The 21,489-nt window shown below is 37.1% G+C and overlaps 1 protein-coding gene and 1 pseudogene across 2 annotated transcripts in view; both read left to right on the top strand.

Moving 5' to 3' along the window:
* The window catches only part of UPF2 (UPF2 regulator of nonsense mediated mRNA decay), a 94,281-nt gene that overhangs the window by 44,354 nt on the left and 28,438 nt on the right, over window positions 1-21,489 (top strand). For both annotated transcript variants that reach the window (XM_015099542.4, XM_060397208.1), the window contains exons 10-15: window positions 1,024-1,137; window positions 6,098-6,214; window positions 14,562-14,747; window positions 16,589-16,792; window positions 17,495-17,770; window positions 20,131-20,314. In XM_015099542.4, the coding sequence (XP_014955028.1) occupies window positions 1,024-1,137; window positions 6,098-6,214; window positions 14,562-14,747; window positions 16,589-16,792; window positions 17,495-17,770; window positions 20,131-20,314 (1,081 nt within the window). The remainder of the gene's footprint in view (window positions 1-1,023; window positions 1,138-6,097; window positions 6,215-14,561; window positions 14,748-16,588; window positions 16,793-17,494; window positions 17,771-20,130; window positions 20,315-21,489) is intronic.
* On the top strand, window positions 11,882-12,002 carry LOC114117681 (small nucleolar RNA U3; annotated as a pseudogene).

Below are 21,489 nucleotides of genomic sequence, written 5' to 3'. Positions count from 1 at the left end.
CCACCAGGGAAATCCTGGTTAAGACTTATTTTTTGAACCCCAGCACATGCTTGAACAGTTGAATTCTCAAATGTGAGTTAGGAGATTGGGGTTTTGGTACTGATCCTTGGTCAGGTCATTTGAAAGCTTTGTGTTCTTCTGTTGTTGTTTTAACTATTAAATCAGGTTTATACAGATTTTACTCCTTTCTCAGTATTGTTGTGTGGAACAAATAGGAAGTATTCTGAAAAAATAATGACAGTAAACTATTATAGAGAACTGCCATATTATTGTTACTGTTCAAAGAAAAGTCTTCTAGACTTCAGGTTTGGTTTTCTGATGAAAATATAATTCTGAGATTAAATCCATTTACAGTTATCTTGATGTGTCTGTTCACATTGTACTGTTGTAATAGGACTTTGTTATGTCCAGTATTTTTTGAAATGTGTGCCTGAGTAGAGGGCTTATATTTGAAAAGGATTTGATCTATGACTGTGACTGTTGATAATAAGAAAAAATAGCTATTATATTGGAAATTTTGTTGTACTAATGCATTTACAATAAAAAATGTAGTATATAGTTCATAACTATAATATACTAACTAAGCCTTAATATTTTCTGCTTAAGTGAGCTTTAGGCATTTATTACTTTTAAAGGAGCATTTCCTAATGTATATTCCTTATAATATTAATTTAACAAACTAGTAGTTGTTAACATTTCAAAAGAGGGATTTATGTTTTATGTTGCCAGAGAAATTTAAGGAACATTGAGTTAAGTTAAACAAATTTCTTTGTTTGAGAGCCTCTTTAAGGCTGATGAAATGCATTGTTTCCCCAAATTATTTGACCATGAAACTGTTTTGGAAAGCACATTCTGGCCCTGGTATTCCACGGAGCTAATTATGTCTTAGAATAATTTGAATATAGCAAGAAACTATACCCAAATTTATTTAAAATATCTTGAGTGATTCAATCTTATTAAAATAACAGTTTTTATCACAGATTTCAGACTATTAAGCAGTGTCTCTTTTCTTTTCATTTGTAGGTACGAAAAAAGGACCAGATCAATATTGAAACAAAGAACAAAACTGTTCGTTTTATTGGAGAACTCACTAAGTTTAAGATGTTCACAAAAAATGATACACTGCATTGTTTAAAGGTAAGTGCTGAATCATTTGAAATATTTTTTAATAGGTAAATCTAAAGTTTTAATGCTTTAGTTTATAAATGCTGGAAAATGATACAGTTAAGAAATATTTAATCTATTGGAAGACAAAAAAGTAAAAAGGAACAATAAATAGATGAGCAAACTAGAGAACAAATAATAAGATGGTAGATATAAATACAGCTATAATAGTAATCACATGTAATGTGGAAGGACAAAATATATTAAGTAAAAGCCTTAAGAATATAAGACTTGCTTGAAACAATGTTATATGCTGCCTACAAGGAAGATGCCCTTAAAATATGAACACCAGGAAGCCTAAAGTGAAAAGATGGGGGAAATATATCAAGAAAGCACTAAAAAAATAAGATAAAGCACTAAAAAAATAAGATAAAGCACTTGGCTTCATTATTGTCAGACAAAGTAGGCTTTAAGGCACAAAACATTGTTAGAAATAAAGAATGATAGTTCATAAAGATAGTGTTACCTTCATGAATCAGTATGCATCCAATAATGTATTTTCAAGATACATGAAGCAAAAATCAACAAAGAAAGAGAAATCTGCAGTCATAGTGAAATACTGAAAAACACCTTTTAGTAGCTGAAAGCATAGGCAGGCAAGTAAGTAAGTGAATAAGTATGTATCAGATTGGACAATGCAATTAATAACCTTAATCTAATTGACAGTATATTCAACAGAATCAGAATTTACAGTCCCTGCAATGCACATGAATGAACCAAAATCAATTAGAAAGTCTCAGCAAGTTAAAAAAAAAAAAGGAAATTACTCAAATTACAGTTTTTTGTCCACTATGGAATCAAACTAGAAACTCACTAGTAACTAACTAGTTATGTGTGGTAAAGCTGATAACAGCATCAGTTCAGTCACTCAGTTGTGTCCGACTCTGTGACCGCATGGACTGCAGGCTTCCCTGTCCATCACCAATTCCTGGAGTCTACTCAAACTCATGTCCGTTGAGTCGGTGATGCCATCCTGCCATCTCATCCTCTGTCGTCCCTGTCTCCTCCTGCCTTCAATCTTTCCCAGCATCAGGGTCTTTTCAAATAAGTTACTTCTTTGCATCAGGTGGCCCAAGTATTGGGAGTTTCAGCTTCAGCATCACTCCTTCCAGTGAATATTCAGCACTTATTTCTTTTAGGATGGACTGGTTGGATCTCCTTGCAGTCCAAGGGACTCTCAAGAGTCTTCTCCAACACCACAGTTCAAAACATCGATTCTTTGGCGCTCAGCTTTCTTTATAATCCAACTCACATCCATACGTAACTATTGGAAAAACCATAGCTTTGACTAGATGAACCTTTGTTGGCAAAGTAATGTCTCTGCTTTTGAATATGCTGTCTATATTGGTCATAACTTTTCTTCCAATGAGCAAGGGTCTTTTAATTTCATGGCTGCAGTCACCATAAAAGCACAGATGAAATAATTTTTCTACATTTGAAATTGGTCATTACTAACAATAACAAGTGTTTTATCAAGTTGATTTCCTTGATATATCACTTACCTATGTGACACAAAATGGGTCTCATGGATTCAAATACATTTGGCAAACCCTGAGTTAAACAAACATGTTTCTTTACTGCATGATTTCTTAAGAATGTTTAAAATATTTTAAGCGATCATTATAAATATTCAAGGGGTTTAGTTTCCTAAACCTACCTGGAGATTTTCAGGAGCCTACAGAGTACATTAGGGAAACTTTGGACAGCATTTTAAGAGAGGTTGTGAAAGTTCTTTCAGTGCTGTCATTGAACGGAATCATACCATGAACAACTTAAACATTAGTATATCTCTTTGTATTAATTACTGATATATGTAGGAAGAATATACATTTGTTTGATACAAGTTCATTTCTGTAAATTTGGTTTAAGGAAATAATCATAAATGTAGTTAAATTTATCTACAAGAATGTTGCATTACACTGTTGTTTATAGTAGCAAAATGTTTTTTTAAAAATTCCATCAGTAAGAATTGGGGAAGTTTTATTATAATTCAAGTGGGCCTTAGAAAGCATCACTATGAACAAAGCTAGTGGAGGTGATGGAATCCCAGTTGAGCTATTTCAAATCCTGAAAGATGATGCTGTGAAAGTGCTGCACTCAATATGCCAGCAAATTTGGAAAACTCAGCAGTGGCCACAGGACTGAAAAAGGTCAGTTTTCATTCTAATCCCAAAGATAGGCAATGCCAAAGAATGTTCAAACTACCGCATAATTGCACTCATCTCACAGGCTAGTAAGTTCAGTTCAGTTCAGTTGCTCAGTCGTGTCCGACTCTTTGCGACCCCAGGAATTGCAGCATGCCAGGCCTCCCTGTCCATCGTCAACTCCTGGAGTTCACCCAGACTCAGGTCCATCAAGTCAGTGACGCCATCCAGCCATCTCATCCTCTGTCGTCCCCTTCTCCTCCTGCCCCCAGTCCCTCCCACCATCAGAGTCTTTTCCAGTGAGTCAACTCTTCGCATGAGGTGGCCAAAGCACTGGAGTTTCAGCTTTAGCATCACTCCTTCCAAAGAACACCCAGGACTGATCTCCTTTAGAATGGACTGGTTGGATCTCCTTACAGTCCAAGGGACTCTCAAGAGTCTTCTCCAACACCACAGTTCAAAAGCATCAATTCTTCAGTGCTCAGCTTTCTTCACAGTCCAACTCTCACATCCATACATGACTACAGGAAAACCATAGTCTTGACTAGACAGACCTTTGTTGGCAAAGTAATGTTGCTACTTTTGAATATGCTTTCTAGGTTGGTCGTAACTTTCCTTCCAAGGAGTAAGCATCTTTTCATTTCGTGACTGCAATCACCATCTGCAATGATTTTGGAGCCCCAAAAAGTAAAGTCTGACACTTTTTCCACTGTTGCCCCATCTATTTCCCATGAAGTGATGGAACCAGATGCCATGATCTTCGTTTTCTGAATGTTGAGCTTTAAGCCAACTCTTTCACTCTCCTCAAGAGGCTTTTTAGTTCCTCTTCACTTTCTGCCATAAGGGTGGTATCATCTGCATATCTGAGGTTATTGATATTTCTTCCTGCAATCTTGATTCCAGCTTGTGCTTCTTCCAGCCCAGCGTTTCTCATGATGTGCTCTGCAGATAAGTTAAATAAGCAGGGTAAAGTAATGCTCAAAATTCTCCAAGCCATGCTTCAGCAATACGTGAATTGTGAACTTCCAGATGTTCAAGCTGGTTTTAGAAAAGGCAGAGGAACCAGAGATCAAATTGCCAACATCTGCTGGGTCATGGAAAAAGCAAGAGAGTTCCATCTATCTCTGCTTTATTGACTATGCTAAAGCCTTTGACTGTGTGGATCATAATAAACTGTGGAAAATTCTGAAAGAGATGGGAATACCAGACCACCTGACCCACCTCTTGAAAAACCTAGATTCAGGTCAGGAAGCAACAATTAGAACTGGACATGGAACAGCAGACTGGTTCCAAATAGGAAAAGGAATATGTCAAGGCTATATATTGTTGCCCTGCTTATTTAACTTCTGTGCAGAGTACATCATGAGAAACGCTGGGCTGGAAGAAGCACAAGCTGGAATCGAGATTGCTGGGAGAAATATCAGTAACCTCAGATATGCAGATGACACCACCCTTATGGCAGAAAGTGAAGAGGAACTAAAAAGCCTCTTGAGGAGAGTGAAAGAGGAGAGTGAAAAAGTTGGCTTAAAGCTCAACATTCAGAAAACGAAGATCATGGCATCTGGTCCCATCACTTCATGGGAAATAGGTGGGGAAACAGTGTCAGACTTTATTTTTTGGGGCTCCAAAATCACTGCAGATGGTGATTGCAGCCATGAAATTTAAAAGACGCTTACTCCTTGGAAGGAAAGTTATGACCAACGTAGATAACATATTCAAAAGCAGAGACATTACTTTGCCAACAAAGGTCCATCTAGTCAAGGCTATGGTTTTTCTTGTAGTCATATATGGATGTGAGAGTTGGACTGTGAAGAAAGCTGAGCACTGAAGAATTGATGCTTTTGAACTGTGGTGTTGGAGAAGACTCTTGAGAGTCCCTTGGACTGCAAGGAGATCCAACCAGTCCATTCTAAAGAAGCTCAGTCCTGGGTGCTCACTGGAAGGACTGATGCTAAAGCTGAAACTTCAGTACTTTGGCCATCTCATGGGAAGAGTGGACTCACTGGGAAAGACTGATGCTGGGAGGGACTGGGGGCAGGAGGAGAAGGGGATGACAGAGGATGTGATGGCTGGATGGCATCACCAACTCGATGGACATGAATTTGAGTAAACTCCAGGAGTTGGTGATGGACAAGGAGGCCTGGTGTGCTGCCATTCCTGGGATCACAAAGAGTTGGACACAACTGAGTGACTGAACTGAACTGAATGAACCCTTTAAATTATTTAAATTTAAACTGTAGAAGAAAAAATAAGGACATGGAAAATACTCATGTTAGCCAAAATACAAGCCAAATTCTGGTTTAGAAAATAGACACAAAAATATTGGGGAGATAAATACTAAAATGTTGTAATGTGTTATAAGTTTCGTATAAGCCTTTTGTTTTCAAAATTTTAAAGGTAAATGTCATAGAAACCCAAGCCAGAAAATATTTAGAAAATGTTAGCTATTTGTATGTGGCATTTATTTAAATATGTGGCATCTCCTGATAAATATAAGTTTTGATAAATAAATTTTCACATATCTTTCTAAAAGGAATAACATTCAATATATTGAAGTTTTTAGATAAAATTTTATGGTTGAACACAAGATACCCTGTGATAAAGCTTGACATCTAAAGTAGACTAGTTTTTTTTTTAGTTGAAAGTATAGTTATAATGTTGTGTTTAGCTTTTCTTTTTTTTTTACAGTGAACGTTTTTAAAGGTGTTCCACATATTAGGTATATAATGTTTTCTTTAATAGGATTGAAATGTTGTCTTTGTGGGTTTTTATCATTATTATTATTACAGATGCTTCTATCGGACTTTTCCCATCACCATATTGAAATGGCATGTACCCTACTGGAAACATGTGGAAGGTTCCTTTTCAGATCTCCAGAATCTCACCTGAGGACCAGTGTGCTTTTGGTAAGGGCTTGAGGATACTAGCAAGAGCTTGAAGGTCTTGATTTACTCCAGGGGTTAAAAATTTTAACCAGTGCCTGTTACCTTACTGAACCATTTAAACATTTTACCTAAACAAGAACTCCAGCCATCCCTGAGTAGCTATAGGAAATATTCTCATTTGGCTATCAGTTAGCTCACACTATTGTAGAGTGGGATTGAGTTCAGCCCCAGATAACCTTTGATAAACTTAGAGCCATCTTTCTGAATATTCTTGGTAGATTGTTACTGTGCCATAACCACATAAATGATGGAGCTTAAATTTTTAAAATTAAAAAACAAAACATAAGCTTAAAAAATTAATTGGTAGAGAACGTATTTCTTAAGCTAATTAGCATGCCAAAATGGCAAGCAAGTTTATTAAGCAGTTAAGTTATGCTTATTGGTAATAACCATGCATTCACTTGGAGCCTTCACAGGGGAGACAGTGTGATGGGGGAGGGGTATCAGAATTTTACCCCTTACTAATTTTGAATTAGTGTCAAAGAAAGCACTGGGTTAGGAATCCCTGGACATAGACTGTCTTTGCATCAGTGTCGCTTTTATAGGAGTGCTGATTGTGTCTTTTTCTCTACGTGTGTTATTTTTTTAGAATTTAGTTATAAGCTTGACTATTTCTCTGACAATGATATTTAAAATGAAAATACATAGTAATTTATTTCTAGTAGACAAAATATTAATGTGAAATCATATGGAGTTGACTTCCACATTCTTTTTAGGCTTATTCAAATGAATAATAATCATTTTAAGTTCAAATTTTTATTTTAACATAGGAAAAACTCTTCCTCCTCTTTGGCTTAACCTGATATGGCTAAATAAGACACTACATAGTATAATGTAATAGAGATGCCAAGAAAGATTAGCTTTTAAAAGTGACTGTATTTTGTTTATAATACTAAACTGTCTATGTTTACTGTTTGCTAGGGAAAGTTTACTAGTCATGGTATGGATGCTTATCCCATTGCTGCAAACCAAAGTCCTTCTTGCTTGACTGGCTTTTGTGGCTCAGTGTATCTTTCCCTGTCTTGTAGCAAGAGCAGCCAGCCTTATCATTGATTGTCTTGCTTTCTGGATAGGAGCCTTATTTATCATATAACATTTTCGGGGCTCCTCCTGTGTGTCAGGCACTGAACTGCAGGGATGATGTTCTTGCTGATTGGCTGGGGTTAGTACAAAGAAACAAACATAGTTGTCATTAAAGTGGTCCCTATCTAGTGCTAATTCCAGTATAGTGTTCTGTGTGTTTTACCAGGGAAAGGTGTGCAGAGGATCTTATGCACTTACAGAGGGAGGACTTAGACTTAATGAATCAGAAAGGATATTCCCTAATAGATGCTTTTATTCGTTGAGTGCAGACTCTTCTGTCAGACCCTTGGGATATAAAAGTGAAAAAGATAGTCCCTGGCCTCAGGGATTTTATAGTCTTATAACTCAGATGAGTAATTAGACAGTTGAAATACACAGAGGGGGAATGTGATCTAATACTGTGGGTCAGCATAGGGTAATATGTGTCTACATAGTAGAGGTGCTTCGTCTAGTGTTGATATGTCATGAAAGGTTTCCTGAAAAAATAGTATTTATTTTAGAGACTAACCTGAACCTCAAAGGCAGAGAAGAGAGACACAGTGAGTTATGTGGCAGCAGATAAGACTGGAGAGGTAGACACAGCCTAGATTATAAAAAGCGCCCTGAGTCTGAGTGCTGTGCTAAAAAACTGATACCGCCTCCCCCCGATGGTAGTGAGTAGCTATTGAAAGATGTTAAGCAGGTAGGATAGGTATGATCAGATTTAATTTTTTAGAAAGATCAGTGTAGAGGAGATGATTGAGATGGCTGAGGCTGGAGGTAGACAGAACAGTGAAATGGCTGTTTTCAGATCTTACAGAGAAAAAAAGAAATGTTAAGGCTGGGAAGATGAGGAATGGTAATTGGCTATATGAAGAATTTTACGAGGTAGAACTGGTGAGACGTGGTGAGATAATGAGAAAGAGAAAGTGCCCTAGGGTAAGACCCCAGATTCCATCTTGAGCAACCCAGCAGATGATGGTGCCAGTCACAGAGATGAGAAAATAGAAGAAAGGAAGAGAGGGTGAGTTTGGTTTGAAATATACCAGTGCTTATCAGTTCAGTTCAGTCGCTCACTCCTGTCTGATTCTTTGCGAACCATGGACTGCAGCATGCCAGGCTTCCCTGTCCATCACCCAGCTCCCAGAGCTTGGTCAAACCCATGTCCATCGAGTTGGTGATGCCATCCAGCCATCTCATCCTCTGTTGTCCCCTTCTCGTGCCTTCAGTCTTTCCCAGCATCAGGGTCTTTTCCAGTGAGTCAGTTCTTTGCATCAGGTGGTCAAAGTATTGGAGTTTCAGCTTCAGCATCAGTCCTTCCAGTGAATATTCAGGACTGATTTCCTTCAGGGTGGTTTGATCTTCTTGCAGTCCAAGGGACTCTCAAGAGTCTTCTCTAACACCACAGTTCAAAAGCATCGATTCTTTGGTGCTCAGCTTTCTTTATAATCCAACTCTCACATCCATATGTGACTACTGGAAAACCATAGCTTTGACTAGACAGACTTGTTGGCAAGGTAATGTCTCTGCCTTTTCCTATGCAGTCTAGGTTGATTATAACTTTTCTTCCACAGAGCAAGAGTCTTTTAATTTCATGGCTGCAGTCACCATCTGTAGTGATTTTGGAGCCCAAGAAAGTAAAGTCTGTCACTGTTTCCATTGTTTCCCCATCTGTTTGCCATGAAGTGATGGGACGGGATGTCATGATCTTCGTTTTTTGACTGTTTAGTTTAAGCCAGCTTTTTCATGCTTCTCTTTCACTTTCATCAAGAGGCTCTTTAGTTTCTCTCTGCTTTCTGCCATAAGGGTGGTGTCATCTGCATATCTGAGGTTATTTATATTTCTCCTGGCGATCTTGATTCCAGCTTGTGTTTCATTGAGCTCAGCATTTCACATGATATACTCTGCATAGAAGTTAAATAAGCAGGGTGACAATATACAGCCTTGACGTACTCCTTTCCCAGTTTGGAACCGGTCTGTTGTTCCATGTCTGGTTCTAACAGTTGCTTCTTGACCTGCATACAGATTTCTTAGCAGGCAGTTAAGGTGTTCTGGTATTCCCATCTCTTGAAGAATTTTCCATAGTTTGTTGTGATCCACACAGTCAGAAGCTTTGGCATCATCAATAGAGCAGAAGTAGATGTTTTTCTGGAATTCTCTTGCTTTTTTGATGATCTAGTGGATGTTGGCAATTTGATATCTGATTCCTCTGCCTTTTCTAAATCCAGCTTGAACATCTGGAAGTTCATAGTTCATGTACTGTTGAAGCCTGATGTGGAGAATTTTCAGCATTACTTGCGTGTGAGATGAGTGCAATTATGCGATTGTTTAAACATTCTTTGGCATTATCCTTCTTTGGGATTGGAATGAAAACTGACCTTTTTCAGTCCTGTGGCCACTGCTGAGTTTTCCAAATTTACTGGCATATTGAATGCAGCACTTTCACAGCATCATCTTTTAGAATATGAAATAGCTCAACTGGAATTCGATCACATCCACTAGCCTTGTTCACAGTGATGCTTCCTAAGGCCCACTTGACTTCACATTCCAGGATGTCTGAGTGATCACACCATCGTGATTATCTGGATCATGATCTTTTTTGTATTGTTGTTCTGTGTATTCTTACCACCTCTTCTTAATTTCTTCTGCTTCTATTAGGTCCATAGCATTTCTATCCTTTATTGCACCCATCTTTGCATGAAATAGTACCTTGTTATCTCTAATTTTCTTGAAGAGATCTCTAGTCTTTCCCATTGTATTGTTTTCCTGTATTTCTTTGCAATGATCACTGAGGAAGGCTTTCTTATCTCTCCTTCCTATTCTTTGGAACTCTGCATTCAAATGGGTAAATGGGTATATCTATCCTTTTCTCCTTTGCCTTTAGCTTCTCTTCTTTTCTCAGCTATTTTTAAGGTCTCCTCAGACAACCATTTTGCCTTTTTGCATTTCTTTTTCTTGGGGATGGTCTTGATCACTGCCTCCTGAACAGTGTCACGAACCTCCATCCATAGTTCTTCAGGTACTCTGCCTATCAGATAGATCTATACCCTTGAATCTATTTGTCACTTCCACTGTATCTAAATCAGAGGGATTTGATTTAGATCATACCTGAATGGTCTAGTGGTTTACCCTACTTTATTCAATTTAAGTCTGAATTTGGCAATAAGGAGTTCATGGTCTGAGCCACAGTCAGCTCCCAATCTTGTTCTTCATGGCTGTGTAGAGCTTTTCCATCTTTGGTTGCAAAGAATATAATCAGTCTGATTTTAGTATTGACCATCTGGTGATGTCCATGTGTAGAGTCTTCTCTTGTGTTGTTGGAAGAGGATGTTTGCTATGACCATTGTGTTCTCTTGGCAAAACTGTTAGCCTTTGCTCTGCTTCATTTTGTACTCCTCAAGGCCAAATTGCTCTTGAGGATTGCATGACTCTTGACTTCCTACTTTTTCATTCCAGTCCCCTGTGATGAAAATGACACCTTTTTTGGGTGTTAGTTCTAGAAAGTCTTGTAGGTTTTCATAGAACCGTTCAGCTTTAGCTTCTTCAGCATTACTGATTGGGGCATAGACTTGGATTACTGTGATATTGAATGGTTTGCCTTGGAAATTAACAGAGATTATTCTGTCATTTTTGACATTGTACCCAAGTACTGCATTTTAGACTCTCTTGTTGACTGTGAGGACTACTCCATTTCTTCTAAGGGATTCTTGCCCACAGTAGTAGATACAATGGTCATCTGAATTAAATTCTACCATTCCAGTCTATTTTAGTTCACCAATTCCTAAAATGTTGATGTTCACTCTTGCTGTCTCCTATGTGACGACTTAATTTACCTTCATTCATGGACCTAAGCAGAGAAGGCAATGGCACCCCACTCTAGTACTCTTGCCTGGAAAATCCAATGGACAGAGGAGCCTGGTGGACTGCAGTCCATCGGGTCACTAAGAGTCAGATATGACTGAGCAACTTCACTTTCACTTTTCACTTTCACACATTGGAGAAGGAAATGGCAACCCACTCCAGTGTTCTTGCCTGGAGAATCCCAGGGACGGGGGAGCCTGGTGGGCTGCCGTCTCTGGGGTCGCACAGAGTTGAACACGACTGAAGTGACTTAGCAGCATGGACTTAAGATTCTCGGTTCCTATGCAGTATTGCTCTTTACAACGTTGGACTTTACTTCCATTACCTGTCACATCCACACCTGGGTGTTGTTTTCGCTTTAGCTCCATCTCCTTATTCTTCCTGGAGCTATTTTTCCACTCTTCTCCAGTAGCATATTAGGCACCTACCGGCCTGGGGATTTCATCTTTCAGTGACATATCTTACTGCCTTTGCATACTGTTCATGGGTTCTCAAGGCAAGAATAGTGAAGTGGTTTGCCATTCCCTTCTCCAGTGGACTGTGTTTTGTCAGAACTCTCCACCATGACCTGTCTGTCTTGGATGGCCCAACACGGCATGGCTTATAGTTTCATTGAGTTAGACAAGGCTGTGGTCCATGTGATCAGTTTGATTAGTTTTCTGTGATTGTGGTTTTCATTCTGTTTGCCCTCTGATGGATAAGGATAAAACTGTATTTTCAGGGATCATTTCTATAGTTTGTTACTAGAGAAATTTCTCTGAACATGTAAAGCACCCAAATGTTTATGGGATGATATAAAAAATATATTCATATTTATTTGGGAACACATAAAACCTTTTAACTGGTTGGCATTTAAAATTATTCTTGACTGATGTTAAAAGTAGTTTGCTGTGTATGTTAGGGGAAGTGGTTCTGAATAACAGAACAGTAGTCTTCATAACAGGTTGAAACTTGTGTTGATTTAAAACTAGGTTATGGGGAGGGATGTGGGAGGGGGGTTCAGGATGGGGAACACATGTACACTCATGGTGGATTCAAGTCACTGTATGGCAAAACCAATACAATATTGTAAAACAAACAAATAATTAAAAAAAGAAACTAAAAATCGAGTTACCATATGATCTTACAATCCCACACCAGGGCATATATCCAGAGAAAATGATATTTTGAAAAGATACATGCACCCCAGTGTTCTTAGCAGCACTATTTACAATAGCCAAGACAGAGAAGCAGCCTAAATGTCCATCGACAAATGAATGGATGAAGAAGATGTGGTGTGTATATGCATATATTTATACACACACACAATGGAATATTTTTCAGCCAAAAAAAAAAGAATGACATAATGCCACTTGCAACATTATGGCATTATCATAGAGATTATCATTAAGTGAAGTAAGTCAGAGAAAGACAAACATCATATGATATCACTTATACGTGGAGTCCAAAATATGTCACAAATGAACTTATTTGTGAAGCAGACTCATACATACACATAAGAACAAGTATATGTATAACTGAATCAATTTCCTGTTCACTTAAAACTAACACAACATTGTAAATTAATGATATCTCAATTTAAAAAAGTTAAAAAAAAAAACATACAAAAGAGAGAAAAAAATACTGGGTTATGTATGTACAAATGATAAGTGATGTTTTGTCCAAAGAACCTAAAAGGAGTGGTCATTATCTCTAGCCCTGTTCAACAGGGAATTGTTCTGTCTGGAGGAGCCAGCATTAAATAAGTATTCCCAGATTGTAGAGTAGATGTCAGGAGAGGAGCTAGGCTACAACCCGTGTACTTTAGCAGATTCATAGACAAGTGAAACAGTTGTGAACCTTGGTATACCCATAACTGAACTTATGAATATCACACTTCTCCCCAGTATGTGATGGCTTTACATGTATAGAAACACAGACCATGGGAAAGATTTGAATGTTTTTTTTTTTAATTCATTTATTAATTTGTGTATTAGTAAACATTGATTGCAAACCTCCCATACATACCTGGCTGGGCACTGATTAGGTGATGAGTTTATGAACCTGCTGCAACCCCGGCCCTTCCTGAACTTAACAGACACAACTGTCTTTCCAAAACATGAAATCTTGCCTCCATCTGCCACCCCCTGCTACCCTAGTCCAGACATCTTCTTAAAGCTCATCGCGCTTCCCTCCACATGCTTCAAACTCCTGTTCCTACCAACTTCTGCAGAGTCTGGTCTCCCTGAACCCCTCCCCACTTAGAGCTGATCTCATGCCATTTCGTTCCGGCACCATGCTGGCCTGCATTTAATTCCTGTAGCGGATCCTTCTGTTTCCTCATTGTCTCTTGTCTGGCTATTGCTTCTGCCTCAGCTGCTCTCAACATTTGTCATCCTTCAGAGCACAAACTTCAATGTCGCTTTCCCAGAGAGGCTGTCCCTAACCTATCCTGACTAAAGTGGGCTCTTCTTACTCTCATTATTTTCTTTCGTAACACTAATCACAATTCATATTTAAAGGATTAGTTTATTTGTTGGCTTGTTTGTTATGTCTTCCTGCAGCAGACTCTTAGGCTTCACAAAGGTACAGACCGTGTCTCTCTTGTTCATTGGTGACTTCCAGCAGAGTGCCAAGTGCCAAGTAAAATGTTTGATGAATGGCTGAGTAAACTCAGTAATTTTAATTCTTACTATAGTGGTGTTTTAAGAACTAGGAGTGCTGTTTGAAGATCTTCAACTGGTTCATCTGTGGTTCTCAACTGGCATGTGGTGGGTATAGGTGTAGCTTGCTACAGAACATCCCGCAGTGTATGGAACAGTTCCCATTCCTGCCAGACAAAGAACTTTCCAGTCCAAAATGTCAGTAGTGTGAGGCTAAGAAGCCTGAAGTAGATGATTATTGACTGTTTTAATAACCTCCTTGAGCTGATGCTTAGGTCACTGGACGAGTTGTAAGACATTGGAAGGCTTTTAGTTTTCTTGTCTGTAGAGATATGTCAGATTAACCTGGTACAACATTGGATGGCCCAAGCTCTATGAATAAAAAAAATTATTGTTTTTGTCTCAGCCCTTAACTTTAGTCACTCATATGTAAGTCTTGTTTTATGTAGAGTTCATGTAGTTTGGCAGAGTTTTAAGTGAAGTTTAATTTGTAGCAAAGTTCTCTGAGTATTTCTTTGGAGAAAGCCTAAGACCAAGCAGTTATGGAGTAATTTGTTCTAAAAACATGACTAGTGATACAGCAGTTAGTATGCTTGTATACTCTTAGAAATATCTAGTAATTATTTTTTTCCCTTTTCTAGCTCTTTATCTTGAAACCTTTTCCCTGAAAGGGCACCTTTAATTAGGAACAAAGAAACCTTAGAAGAAAGTATTTTGACTGATTTAAGCTTTATACATTTTAGGAACAAATGATGAGAAAGAAACAAGCAATGCATCTCGATGCAAGATATGTCACAATGGTGGAAAATGCATATTACTACTGCAACCCACCTCCAGCTGAAAAAACAGTGAAAAAGAAACGTCCTCCTCTTCAGGAATATGTCCGGAAGCTTTTGTACAAAGATCTCTCCAAGGTTACCACCGAGAAGGTAAATTTTAATGAAATAGAACAGTAGTCAACTTGGGATTTGTGGTAGTGCTGAGCTTGTGTATTAATAACATTCAACCAAATTAATTCTTTTTCATCCTAATGATAATTGTACTGATGCAGTTCACTTTCTTTGTAGCCCACACCAAATTGTTTTAGGTCAAGGACATATATTTCATATTTTCCTAAATCAACTCAGTTTATCAGTTGCTTCAGTGCCCTACATAGTATAGATAAGAAATGTAAGTAATTTGCAGTGTTCAAATCTTGTAAATGGAGAAATTGAAGCAGAGCTATTAAAGTCTTGGCAGTGGAGTGATTGATTCCATATAAGTCATCACTAGAGGGAATTTACGTGATGATACTTAGTTTATGGGACATAGGTTTTGTTTTCCTTTCTAACCTAATTAAAATGGTAATTCTCTCCGTATTTACTGTTGATGCTGTGTATATTTGAAACAATTACTTAGTCTCTGACACTCTGTAGTGAATTTACCTTTAAATATTTTGCTTCAGTACCAGTGTTCTTAACCTTTAGTAAGTTTTTGGAGGCCTGTGATCCTCTTGACATTTAATGATTTTAAATCTCTGGACCTGACTGTATTTTCCTGGAAGAGGGTCTATAGCTTTCTTTAGATTCTCAGCAGGGGTCGATTTCCAGAAGAAATTAAGAACCACTGACCTATTAGCTTTAATTATTATAGTTACCTCATTGGAACCTTCACTTCTAAAAAAGACATGTTGAATAAACATTTCTTGGTCAGCTCAACAAGTTGAAACAACATGGTATGGGACTTTTTTCTTTTCAGGAAAAAAAAAAAAATTCTGGACAGAGGAAACCTATGGATAAGAGGCAAGGAATAATACATGTGTTATAAGTGGCTGGGGTAGAAGGTGATGAGGAATGATAGTGCAACTTTGAACATCAAAACCACCTTCAGGGAGCCAGAGACAGTAGTTGTTTAAAAAAATAGGACTTGGAAGGGGCTTTAGAATTGGCTAAAAGTTTGAAAAGTATGGAATGTTTATGCATTTGAGATGACATTAACATTTCCATTGAAGCTGATACAAGAACATACTTAGTGCTTAAAAGCTGGATTGTGGATATAGAGTAGAGGTAAAAGGACTACTTTACAAGCTGCTAACAGTATCTATTTTCTTTCAGAATAAATGTGGAAAGAACCAGATGATAAGTAGAGCTCTGCTGATGATCTCATTACCAGTAGAGTTTTTTTTTAAGTAATAGCTAACTTCTGTGGGGTGCTTATAATGTGCCAGGCATGTTCCTGTGTACTTCTCACACTTTAACTTGTCAAAACCTTAGAGCAGACTTATGCCCTAAGTGTCATCCCTGCTTTACATGCAAGGAAACTGTGTGTCAGTCTTGATGTTGTGTCCCCATCTTACTAATTAAGTGGTCTTTTAACCAATTGATCTTTAGTTTATTTCCTTATTGGACATTTTTCATTTATATAAAGAAGTGTCTGAGATTATTTACATCAAATGATGCACAAAAGAAAACGTTATTTTTGTTAAGTCTTGGGTATTTCTTTCAGTGACCTGAGTATGAGTGTATACTGTTAGCTTGATTGAAACCCTGGAAACTCTAGGAAATTTGAGGGTATTATGAAAGATACAGGGAAAATGTGAATATATTTTGCCAATATTTAGAAAAATCTTACTTTTCCTATCTCTAAAATGAAGAGGCTGATAGGGAACCTCTAAAGTATTTTCCATTTCAAAAGTTCTGTGACTGTACAGTCATAAAATATCTGTATTATTGGATATGTTGGGCTACTTTGTGCTTATATTAGTAATTTAAATAAAATTCTCTTCATTTAGGTTTTGAGACAGATGAGGAAGTTGCCTTGGCAGGATCAGGAAGTGAAAGACTATGTGATTTGTTGTATGATAAACATCTGGAACGTGAAGTACAACAGCATTCACTGTGTAGCCAACCTCTTAGCAGGACTAGTGCTCTACCAGGAAGATGTTGGAATCCATGTTGTGGATGGAGTTTTAGAAGATATTCGATTAGGAATGGAGGTAACAAAGATTTGCACCAAATTGAAATCTGTGGACAATTTAGACAGCTTTTAAATCCTATTATTGAAAAATAAGGATTTGAAAACCTTCCTTTCCCCATATGATGTCATTTACTGTTACTATTTTGGAAATAGTGATTTCTTAATAAACCCTACTTGTGTCAGATTTTCTAGTTTCCTCTCATGCTAATGCTAAAATATTTTTTGCCTCTTTTTCTAAATCCAGTTAAGGTTATTTTAGAAGAATATAGTAAATTTTTATTCTTTCTAGGTCACTCTTAGAGTTCGTTATAGGAACTCATAAATTTATTAATTAGGAGAATTGATACTCACTTGATAAGAATTTCTATAAGCAGCTTGTTCTATAAGCTTGTTTCCTTAAAATTTATGGATTACAGAGAAAATAAGTTACAGAGGGCTGATAGAATTACATTTTAACTTTTTTCATAAACTATTAATTCATTTAACAATTTAGTATTAAATTTAATATTTAACATGCTCTATTTACTAAAACATTTTAAAGATAGACATTTCCTGCAGAGATAAAAAAGGACACCTATTATTGGAAAAAAAGAAAAGAACCCATTAGTTTTTCTCTGTTCAGTGAGTGATGTTGTCAAGTGACAGAGATGATTTTAGCTCTTCTCAAACACATATCTGTTCATTAATGGAAATCTGCTTTTTTTTTTTCTTCCTGCTTTAGGTTAATCAACCTAAATTTAATCAGAGACGTATCAGCAGTGCCAAGTTCTTGGGGGAACTTTATAATTACAGAATGGTGGAATCGGCCGTTATTTTTAGAACTCTTTATTCTTTTACTTCATTTGGTGTTAACTCTGATGGCTCTCCAAGTTCACTGGACCCTCCTGAGCACCTTTTCAGGATTAGACTGGTGTGCACTATTTTGGATACCTGTGGCCAGTACTTTGACAGAGGTTCCAGTAAACGAAAACTCGATTGCTTCCTTGTGTATTTTCAGGTATACGAATTAAAATATGCAATTGGCCATCATATAATGCATTGCTTGTGTTACAAAAATATTAAAGCAGTGGAAATTCCCTGGTGTTTCAGTGGTTAGGACTCTACACTTTCACTGCAGAAGACCAAGATTCAATCTCTGGTTGGGGAACTAAGATCCTGCAAGCCACACAGTGCAGCATGCACCACGCCCCCCCCCCAAAAAAAAAAAAATCAAGGAAAAAACCATTAGAGAAGAATGCTGTAGCATTCATATATTATGTATAAGATATTTTCATAGATTAGATTTATTCTTGTAAGGCTGCTTAGCTTTGGATATTTAAATATATGATATGTTCTATCGTAAACATTTTGATTGCATTTTAAATTTTGTGATTAATCATTACTTTGGGAAATTATTTTGGTACAGTTTATAAATTTGGTATATGGGTTATTTTTTTATTTGGTACAGAAACTCACGAATTGTGTAATGTTTTTACATTTGATGATAATCTCACTCATCTGTGTTCTGGTTTTATATCTAAAATTCATCTTTCTAAGTTTTTTTTAAAGAGAAAAAAAAATCCCATCGTTAACACTACAAGAAATATTTATTCATTCTTTGTTAAACTCTTGGGTTGTGCTTTCCACATCTTAAGTTACTTATGTTAACTTGTGATTTAGAGCAAATACAGTGTAAATTAAATCAGATACAAATACAGAGACATTTCTACAACTTCTTTGCAGTTTATGTTCCAAAAGTTAGCCTGTAGCTTGGTTGTTTGGAATCCAGTCACTATTTCCCGTTAAATGCAATGTTATAAGTGCTGTTAGGGGGGCTAGCTCCTTGAGTTCTTCAGATGTTACTGAAATAAAGTACCAGTGGTAGCATTCAGTTCTGTTTGATCATTCCTTTCTATATAATCTATTGTTAGAGTTGTTTTCATTTATCCATTGATGAAAATAAATTTAAAACTACAACTTGAAGAATCAAAAATATATCCAAATAGTAGCTGGGTTTAGGTGGGAGTAACTACTCTTTGGGGAAGAGCTGTTTTTTAGCTTTCTTCTACCACTGTACCTTTGCATTAAAGGATAACTTGTTACCCCCTTATTTTCTGAATTGATGAGCCAGCAATGGGGAGGTGGTGTTGCAGATTTGTGACTCAGATTCCTTGTTGCATGGAAGGAATGCCTTAAGTTGGAGACAGACTGTATTGAAAACAAATTTTGCTGCAGAATGTCAGCTGTCACTGTCAGTGCCCAAAAGCAGGGCTCCTTTGAGAAGAGTATCCTTCTTTGCACTCACTCTGACATCACTGACAGAAAAGAGCCACTCAGAGATATTCAGAAGTAGGAAGAGACAAAAGTATTCTCCACATGATTAACAGCAGGACTGTGTGGCAAGGATATACTTAGAGCATGGAAGTAAGAAGTGGGTGAGGCCTGGGAGAGGTGGTCAGTGTATGCTACCTGTAATAGTGTCCATTTATGTACTGGAAGTCAGATAGAAAGATCCCCTGCAGCAGTGCTTCTAAACTTCAGTGTGCACACACATTGCCTGAGGATATTTTTACAGTGCACACGCTGTGATTCAGCTGGCCTATGATGGGGGAGTCATAAGATTCCATATGTCTAACAGGCTCTGAGTTCCCACAGTTGGAATAGCAAAGATATAGTCGGACATGACTGAAGTGACAGTAGCAGCAGCAGAACAAATTGGAGAGGATGATTAAACAACCAGAGAAATAGCTGTTTATATACAAGTAAATTTGTGGGTTGTGCTTTTTAGTTAAACTTGAGAATTACAGGTACAAAATAGAAGGAAGGAGCCAGGCTAGAATACGAGAGGGAATATATCTGAACAGTGCCATATACACAGTAGATGTTCAATAAATGCTTGTTGATTTCTGATTTTTATATATTCAGTAACCCTGTCTTTAGATACTTTGACTCTTTAAAATATCAAAGCAAGTAGTATAGAGAAACATGTATCAAAACCATGGCCTCAAGTTTGGTGGTTTTTGTAAAATTAAATACTTTCAAGCCCTTTTTGGGATGTGGGAATAGAGTTTCTGCCTGGTTTCAGTACCTGAAAATGTATTTGGTGTTTATTTATAATTTTTCCTTGCTTTTAAAAAAGATTACGACAGATACAGTAAAAAAGTGTATTTAAAGTTACCAAATGGCTTAGAAACAGACTAGATGGAGGGAAATAAATGTGTTATGATCATTGCTATTGACCATTAGTAAAAATGTAGGTGTCTTGTCCAACTCTTTAGCTTCGTTGTTATAACTAGGTGAAGTCACAATATAGATTATTATTTTAAATATTTTGTTATTAATTTCTTATAGCTAAATTTATTTTTCATTTGTTATCAGCGTTATGTTTGGTGGAAGAAAAGTTTGGAGGTTTGGACAAAAGACCATCCATTTCCTATTGACATAGATTACATGATCAGTGACACACTAGAACTGCTAAGACCAAAGATCAAACTCTGTAATTCTCTGGAAGAATCCATCAGGCAGGTACACGACTTGGAACGAGAATTCTTAATAAAACTAGGTAAGCAATTAATTACAGAGAAAAGGTAAAGATGATATTTGGCAGATTGTTTCTAGGATTTGCTTTATAATGTTTTCAGTTAGCTTTTACTTTTTGTATACTTTTAATTTTTTGATGCTGAGTGTTACGTAATAGTGTTAGGTAAGATCTGGGTGGCTTACTTCTTCATTAAAAATCCCAAATTAGAGGAAAACAGTCATGTAAAACTTGAGACAAATGATGGTGATGGAAAAACAATCCTGTCAGCCTCTCTGAATTTTACAGTTTTTGGTTGCTAATTTAAAAGTCTACCTTTGATTAAAGCATCTCATATACCGTATATATTGTCAACAAACACTATTTCCTAAGACAGAGCAGGCTTGACACTATAAAGGGAGTGCCAATTAGAAGTTTGAAACTATCCTACAGAATTTCAGACCCTCGTCACTGGGGAAGTTGTCTCCCCCTCTAAAGACTAGAGGACATGTGAGAAGCATGCTGCAGGAGAGTTGGTCTCTTTACTGTCTCAGTGTCCTTTAGCTATTGTTCTGGAAGAAGAATTGGTAAGGAACTGGATAAGCTGACTAGCCTTGCTAGTGGAAATAAGTGGAATAAGGTGGGGCCTTTCCAGTGTGGTTTGCTTGCTGATAGTTCTTAGCATGTTGTAGTCATTTCAAAGTGACATGATTTCAGCCTACAAATTTAGCATTTTATTAGGAGATACTTACCATGACCGATTGTAATAATTGTATAAATTTACTATGTTGCATATCTGAGAAACCACTTTCATGGCAAAGGCACTGGTGATTCTTTTCCTCTAAAACTATTTTTTTCATATTACATCATCACATTAATAGGGTTTCTTTCTCCAAGGCAAACCCTTTTTTGAAGAATGTGATTGCTATTATCTATACTGATTATGTAACTATTCACTTTCCTACTTACCAACCCATAAAGACACATGTGGTTCTTTTTATTGTTTAACTTTGTCCCAAATAATCCACTTTCTTTTCCTTTTCAGATTTCTAATTGTATACAGTGATTATTTCAAGCAGATGGTTTATCTACTTGTTTATTTCATTTACTTATATGCTTTGAAATAGTCTTGTTACCCAAAGACTTAAGAATGAATGGCACTCCCTGTATAGTGGACATAAGGAAATACTAATTGGATACCCAATTTGGTAGCAGTAAAG

Source organism: Ovis aries, chromosome 13, assembly GCF_016772045.2.
Source record: "Ovis aries strain OAR_USU_Benz2616 breed Rambouillet chromosome 13, ARS-UI_Ramb_v3.0, whole genome shotgun sequence".
Lineage (NCBI taxonomy): Eukaryota > Metazoa > Chordata > Mammalia > Artiodactyla > Bovidae > Ovis > Ovis aries.
The sequence above is the reverse complement of the archived record's forward strand: the minus strand, read 5'-3'. Positions and strand labels throughout refer to the sequence as shown.